The following is a 7,755-nucleotide window of genomic DNA, read 5'->3' as shown; positions in this document are numbered from 1 at the left end:
CCCAAAATAAAGAATTTCCATCTCCTATTTGTTCCGTAGATTGGCCGTTGAACTTTACTGGGCCGCTCGTAACACGATATGGTGATAGTTGGAGCCGCCCCCGGAAAGCGCGGTGCCCCCTCTCTGTCCCTTTTGCTCTCTCTCCTTCCTCGTCACTCTCGCGCGCAGGGGGTCGTGTCCGTCCGCCGCGCGAGAGAGTAAGACGAAGAGGGAGTGGCACAGCGGCCGATGGCGCCCCGGCCGCGCGCTGCTGGCGAAAGCAGCCTTCTAGCGGGCAAAGCGCGCGGTTGAAAGGGAGAGTAAGGAGGGGGTGAGGGGGAGGGGGCGCTCTTGCGATATCCTTTCGAGTTCATTCACGCGGAAAAGCGTATAGTATATACCGGCGAGGCAAGGGGGCTGTTCGACCCTGGCGGGGCCCTCGACGGCGGCGCGGGGCTCGGCGGGCTAAAGGAGACGAAAAATCTTAGCGACTGCGCCTGTGCGCCCCGAGTTGTTTTATCGTTCGGGCCAAGTCGCGGCGGCGGAGCTGCAGAGGGGAGCGCGGCCAATTCAAAGCCGGCCTTGCACAGCGCCATCGAGAAAATAACAAGGGAATGGGGCGTGGTGGAGAGTGAGGGAAAGAGAAAGGGGGTGGTTGGGCAGAGTCAAGTGTAAACTGTTGTAGGTGGAGGAGAGAGATGATGCCTGCTGAATAAGCCGACGGACAAAATCAAAGTGGTAATGAATGAATGAAGGCTCTCTCGTGAATAAAAGAGTAGGTGAAGGGGTGGACCGGGCCGCCCCGTGCCTCGTGTCCTCGCCTCACGGTCAGTGCCCTCTCGGCGTCCGTCAGCCCGTTTCCTCCGCCCCGGCCAGGCGCGCCGAGAGTTCTCGACAAAGTCCTGAGGACTCTGCTGCCCGGCCCGCCGGACTCTACGCGCAGTGAGTGTATTACGATTTAATGAAAAGAGACTGGCCGGCTTCCCTCGACCCCGCCCGCGCGCCCCGCCCCGCCCCGCCCCGTTGGACCGGCATTCCATCCCGCTCTTGTATCCGCCTGCCTGCATCTTCAGCAGCTCAGAGGACTTAGAGACTACTGGCTCGCGTGCTGTGTCCCCACTTTGTACACTGCAACATGTCTACAAAGAACAGGTGCGACGTGCAAACTATTCGTAAGCTTACGAAGTATATTTTCATGCACTGCAGTATAATTGATGACTTATTCTGAGCTGTCTACGAACCAATAGTTCGTATAGTGACAATTGTTAACCAATTATTTCACATTATTCGAATTATTCAGCGTTGCAAAGAATTAAGTTAAACAAGTTCGTAATAATAGTCCAAAGCAGGGCCTAGCCCTTTGGACAGATTATTATTGAATAAAAAATAAATAAATATAAAGTGTATATGTAGAGCCCCGCTGTGCGTTGGCTCTACACTCTAAATGTCCAAGGACAATTTTTGTAACTAGCACCGGACTTCTGTGTGCATAACTAGCTCAGATACAATATTGTAACTACCAACACACATTTAGTGACTAGCAAGTCACAACATTGTATCTGAATTCAGTTATGCACGCAGAAGTCCGGTGCTAGTTACAAAAATTGTCCTTGACATTTAGAGTGTACATCACCACGATGCGCGTTGGCTCTACAGCATAGTACGTAGAAATGTTTTATTAGTTAGTCATGTAGAAGATAGAATAATTCCCGGAATCCATTCTTGTTCCCTCGAAAACAATAACCCATCGTCACACGTCGTGATGAAGTCATTACAGTTTCGTTACTTGCGTCTTAGCACTGTGGACGTGACTTGAACCATTCTCTTTTGAGGGGAGTTTATATTTTATTCGTGAAAAACAACGAAGTCAGGAACTCGTGACGTTTGATTAGGTCACGACGTGTAAACGGACCATTTTTTTACTGGTATAAAAGGAAGGTACCTGTAGTTGAGCACCAACACAGAAGTGCTCACCCCAGAATGAACCGCTTTATGATCATCTTCGCCGTGCTGGCCGCGATGGTGGTGAGAACCTAATATAACAGTAATGGGGCCAACCACTATTGAACTCATTGAACCGATACTTCAACTAAAGATACAATACAATAGGGGTCGTCGGAGTCAAGAGTTAGCTGCCAGAACAAGGAATTAGGTACACGGGTTCGCTCAAAGTCTAAATCAACAAAGACAACGTAAAATCGGTTTTTGCTCTTGACTCTTGTATCAAATTCGTTCCCTTCGGCTGACGACTGTTGGCTCCGCCCACTAATGTGATTATCAGCTGCAAGGGAATTATCTTTATGTGTAAGAGGGCTTTCTTATGCGACCGAGCGTAGTTTAAAAACTTTTTACCTCAACCTTTGGTTCTTGTGCAGGCCGCGCTGGCTGTGGCCGCGCCTTCCGACCCTGCTCCGCACAACCCCTTCAAGTTGGAGTGGACCCGCGAGCCCGGCAGCCCTACTCGGCGAAACACCATCAAGGTCGCCGGCGGCCAGCAGGTTGACACTACTCACGACGTCATCACCGGTCACATTTGCAGCGGCTGGCTGGCCACGGGTAAGAACGCGCACGAGTCCACGTCGCCCAAACGCGATGGCCAGCCAAGCACCGGCGGTGAGGCCTCCACCAAGAAGAGCAAGAAGGGCAAGGGCAAGGGCAAGTAAGCCGCGCTAGAAGAAAATCACAATAAAACGATGACATTGCTTTTGTACTGAAGAGTATGATTGGTGTTTCTGGACTAGTACTGCGGTTTCACCGACGCTACAGTTGAAGCTAATATACACAGGTAATAGTGGTATCTGTTGCTGTAGCTAGAATAGTCAATGGGACAATGGGACATGTTTTGACGAGCACTCGACATCATTTCTGGTAGTCAAGATGACTAAATTTACGTCCTGTTCGAAAATGGTCGATTTCTTGTTCGCTATGATACTCGCGCGTCGCGCGCTTTCCTTGCTCAGCAATAACGTGTTGGGTGTTTAGCCACCCCCTCGTTCTTGGGCCTTGGTTTCGACGAACGACGCGATATTGGCGAACATTGCTCCAGCTCTGATCGCCTGTTTTAAAATTTGAGGAATCCACAGAAAACAAATCAAGAAAAAAATATTGTAGAACTCCAATTATATCGCCAAATAAGGTTAAAGGCCGTATGGCGTTGACAGGCAGAGGCCTTAATATTATACATACTAACTCATCCATGTGTTTGAATTACGGACCTGAAAGGTTTACGGAGAAAGTGTACCACTATAATGCCTGATCGTGGTCAGCAGCAGGTGTATACAGCGCTATGATAATTGATCAGTGTATTTTATATCCGGTTTGGCGCACCCCTGATTATTTCACCTCTGGCCCTAAAAGTGGTGGCCTCTGCCTCCCCCTCGCTGGGACCGTTTCTGAATCCGCCCCCTGATTAGGGGAGAGTTAGGGTCGGCTTTGACTCGCCGTGAAGGGGTTGGGGCCGAATGTGTGTGTGTGTGTGTGTGTGTGTGTGTGTGTGTGTGTGCGCGCGCGTGTGTGTGCCCGTCCCCTTGCGCTGTCCCGCGCTGGTAAGGGCCTGGGCCGTTGGCGGAATGGGAAGGAGGAGTGAGGGAAAGCATTTTCAGCGTGTTTACCTGTACCACTCGGAACCCTTTCAATCCGCAACGCTTCCTTTGGGGCCGGGCCGGCCGGGCCGGGCGGGCCGGGCGCGGGGCGGCGAGACCGATCACGACCTCTGGGCTGGGGGTAGGGGTGGATGTGGCCGGCCGGCACGACATGTGCAGGGTGCAGGGTCCTGGACGCAGCGGGTCAACCTGGGCCACCGAGCAGGGCATCGCTCGTCCTCTACCTGATTCCCTTCTTATTTCTCGGATTTCATCTAGATGCCGTTTCTCATATCTCTTTTGCCTCGTATAGACAGATCGCAAATGCGTAATGCGTCACTCTATGACGCTAACGGTATGGCTTTTATTTTCTGGTTTTTACGAAATAAATAAAGCAACTGTATGATGTTGGCGCTCTGGAAAAAGACCTGTCTGCCCACCACGGACAGAGCGTTGCGCTGTTCGTTGGCGGTGGTATGGCCTCGTTGTATTGTTGTAACAACACTTTTCACCTCATCGGTGGGTGAGCCGGTCATTACTTTTGCTGCCGGACAGAACACCAGCATGGACATGACCACTGGCGCGGGCGTTCCGAGCGGGGCCGAGCGGGGCCGAGCGGAGCCGAGCGGCGGGCGCCAACTCGTTTATTTTCAACTCATTTACCCATCTCCCTGTGTGTGTTGCCAAAGAGACGCGGGAGGGGGGAAAAGGGGGGGCGAGGGACACGTGGGGAAAATAAGAGGAGCTGGTGAATGCCGAATAAGGGTCGGAGGGGGCGAATAACGCCAGGTTGGGGTGGGTCAGGGCATAGGGGTTTAAAAAGAGAGAGAGAGAGAGGGGGGGGGGATCGCTCCGCCCGCGCCCTTCCTCCGTCGCAACCGCCGGCGGCGGCCCCCTTCGTGTCTGAAAGTCAAGTGGCCGTTGTGCGGCCACTTTGCCGTGTGCACTTACGGCCGATCATATGCGTTTAGAATTGAGGGTGAAGTCGGGTCACTTCTGCACCAAGAACATGTAAAAGGTATTGATATCATATAGTTCGCATGGGGCGAAAAGCAGAAACATAATCGAATGCATTTCTGCGTGAGAACCCCATCTTAAATTTAGCACAGCTGCAATGTTAAAGTTGGCGTAACTTTTCTTGCCCCCTCCAAGAATAATAGAGCGGCGTATGTCTTCATCGCTCTAATTGGTGCTATATGTTTATGAAAACGACTCAAAATGAGTCTGCTTCCTAACCGTTATTGTCGCAAATACATAGAATTGGATTCAAAATATCGCTCTCCCAGCCCAATAATGACCTCCCTCTGACCTGCAGTCTAATCAATCATAGCCAATCAGTCAGTCAAACAGGTCGAGTACATGTGTGTCTGTACTTTTCCACCTTCGTTTCCATCCCGATGAACTTGAAGGCTTTGACGTGTCCAAAAGTTCGCGACAATTTCGTTCGTCTGAGTTTCACGCCACTGCGAGCGTCCCTCTGATGGAAGAGGAAAAAGCAAGGAGCTATCGGCGAGGGGGTCACAGAGAGAGAGAGAGAGTACGCCTGTTAATATTTCCTGTTTGAATCTTTTGAACCTCCTCCCGCCCCCATCTTACAAACAACACAGTCGTCCTCCCTCCCTCCCCCACCCCCTCCTCTTGTTGAGGTGCGGCCGGGCCGGCGCGCCGCCCGCGCCGCTCACAGCAGTCAGTAGCGCGCGTACCCTCGTCGAGGCAGGACCTTGCCGCGTCGCGCCGCGCCGCCCTCCCCGCCGCGCTGTACCGTGCCGTGTCGCCGCTCGCGCCCGCCGTGCCCGCCGTGCCTACCGTACCCACCGTACCCGGGTGGGTTGTCTTGCTCGGGGTGCTGACCATGCGACGACATCCATCGCGCGTCTGTGCCGGCGGCCGCCCCCGCGTCATCATGTGCAGTGCAGTGTAGTGCAAGTGTATATAGTGGTGAATAGTGAAGTGTGTAGTAGTGACCGGCGGCAGTGCTGCGTCCTACAGTGTGTCCCTGGAAGGAAAACTTATTACAGTGCTTTAACGCGTGGATTGCCGCTGTCTTTTGGATTAACCCGTGGTTCAGGTGAGCGGGAGAGACAAAGGTTTTTGTGCGCAGTGTCCGCGCGAGGATAAATTGTGTGTGCTGCTGTGTGAGGTGGTGGAGGGGGGAGGATGGTAAATGGTTGCAAGGGGTACAGCACGTGTATACCGTGTCCCCGTGCTGTGAATGTTTAGTTTGGCCGGTGACAGTGGTGATGACACGTACGGGCTTGCTGTATGCATATGTCGGGCAAGTGGCATTGGTCACAGTGGTCATTCCCGATCGTCGGCCATCGTTTGATAGGTTTGCATTTGCCTACGGTGGTAGTCGACGCGGTTTACCCATTGTGATTAATGAATGGACAAATTATGGATCCACTGACTCTTCAGGGGCCAGCGAGAGAGAGAGAGAGAGAGAGAGAGAGAGAGAGAGGGGGGGAGAGAATCGTTTTTCCTATTAGGCGGACTGCAGCCTACGTTGCACACTGTTAAATTCCTACAAAGCATTTGCTTTGCAGAGCTGCGAAATATTTTGCTCCTTTGTAACTGCAAAGCATTTACTTTGCAATTACAAAGTGATGCTTTGCAATTGCAAAGCAATGAAAACGCTACAAGGCATCGCTTTGCAATTGCAAAGTGTCACTTCGTAATTGCAAAGCATCAGTTTGTAATTGCGAAGTAAATGCTTCGTAGTTACAAAGGAGCAAAATACTTTGCAGGATTTTAACAGTGCACCTATACATTCCAGTGTTTTAAGGAACCAGCTAGGGAAAGAGTATGGAGGGGCTATTCCTTGCGCCTACTGATACCGGTTAACAACTTAATGACATGTGCCTAATGGAAAAGAAGAATGAAGCAGATTCGTGCCAAAACTTCCCCGGTGGTTCAAATTTTCCACCTCGAGATATCGCTCGCCAATATTATCGTGTTAAATTTAAATTTATTGGACAATTCTAAGTGGGCGAAAGAGGGGGGTGGGGGTGGGGGCTGCGGCCGCGACGGAGCCACTGGCGTGCTGGGGGGTTGGGAGAAGAGGGGGTGGGGCGGAAGGGGGCGAGTCTGATGGGGGAAAAGGTGGTGAGGTGGGCGCGGGCGCGGGCGCGCGGGGAGAAACCATTCCAGATGATGGCGTGATTTCCAATATTAGCTATGGTTCCAGGGCGATGCTTTCGGACCCCACCCACCGCCAACCACCTCTCTCTCCCCCACCCCCACCTCGCCACCACTCCTCGCTGCCATCCCTTTGGCCCTTCCTATTAGGCCGGGGTAACGCTCCCCTCCCTCTCTCGACGTCCAGAAATGATCTGCTTTCGCTGATTACGTTTTCTAATTGGTGTTTAGTCTCTGGAGTGGTGCGGCCTGGCCTGGCGGGGTCCCCCGGGCTGGCTGGGGCTTATTGAATGGCCGTTCTGGACTGCGGGCTGTGTCACCGGCCGGTGCGTCGAGCGCAGCCCGCCGCACCGCCTCGCGGCTTGCCATGTCGTTTGGTTTCGTGGTGCGGTGCGGTGCGGTACCGCCGGCGGCAGGTTGACATTCCCCGAATGGTCTTTGATGCATGCTCGGTGCTCCTCGGCTTGCCATCGCCCGCGCTGCGCCTCAGGACGACGGCTCGCCCGCCTGCGTTCTGGGGTGGTGGCAGCACCGGCGCACGGGGAATGACTGTATATCCCCCCCCCCTCTCTCCCGCGCTCTCAGCTCCGCCCGCCGTTTTCCGTCTAATTTTATCCCGACTGCTAAGGGACGCCGGACAGACAGACAGACAGACGGACGGGACGTTCAGCCATGTCTGGCATTATTAACTCCGAATATTGCCAGCAGGCCCGATCTCCGCATCGCATCGCACTCGGCTTCTGTCCCGCCCGGCTCTGCCTTTGCGGCGGCCGGCAGGCAGAGGACAGGCAGGCAGGCAGGCAGATGGCGTTCACACACATTCACACACACTCACACACTCACACATTCTCTCTCTCACACACACAAACACTTATTTTTCCTTATTTCAGTCTTTCATACACGTCGCTCCACCGCTGCTGCGCGAGACCGCAGCGAAATGAAAGAATTCATCCGCCGCCTGCCGTTTTGTCTGCCCTGTGCCCCCCTGGCCTGCCTCTGTCTCTCTCCTCTCTCTCTCCCCCTCTCTCCCTCTCTCTCCCTCTCCCCCTCTCCCCCTCCC

At 53.5% G+C, this 7,755-nt stretch overlaps 2 protein-coding genes across 2 annotated transcripts in view; both read left to right on the top strand.

Moving 5' to 3' along the window:
- The first annotated feature begins 1,900 nt into the window (after positions 1-1,900).
- Positions 1,901-2,689, top strand: LOC113203620 (uncharacterized). Its single transcript, XM_026418390.2, has 2 exons — positions 1,901-2,004; positions 2,355-2,689. Exons 1-2 carry the CDS (start codon positions 1,960-1,962, stop codon positions 2,640-2,642), a joined length of 333 nt encoding a protein of 110 aa, XP_026274175.2. The 5' UTR covers positions 1,901-1,959; the 3' UTR covers positions 2,643-2,689.
- Positions 2,690-5,261: 2,572 nt separating this feature from the next.
- The window catches only part of LOC113218352 (neural cell adhesion molecule 1-like), a 220,512-nt gene continuing 218,018 nt past the window's right edge, over positions 5,262-7,755 (top strand). The window contains exon 1 of the mRNA XM_052267787.1: positions 5,262-5,628. The gene's annotated coding sequence lies outside the window, so the exon portion shown is untranslated. The remainder of the gene's footprint in view (positions 5,629-7,755) is intronic.

This window comes from Frankliniella occidentalis, unplaced genomic scaffold (genome assembly GCF_000697945.3).
Source record: "Frankliniella occidentalis isolate FOCC.00 unplaced genomic scaffold, Focc_3.1 Scaffold4, whole genome shotgun sequence".
NCBI lineage: Eukaryota > Metazoa > Arthropoda > Insecta > Thysanoptera > Thripidae > Frankliniella > Frankliniella occidentalis.
Note: the sequence above shows the minus strand (reverse complement) of the source record. Positions and strands in the feature narration are given on the sequence as shown.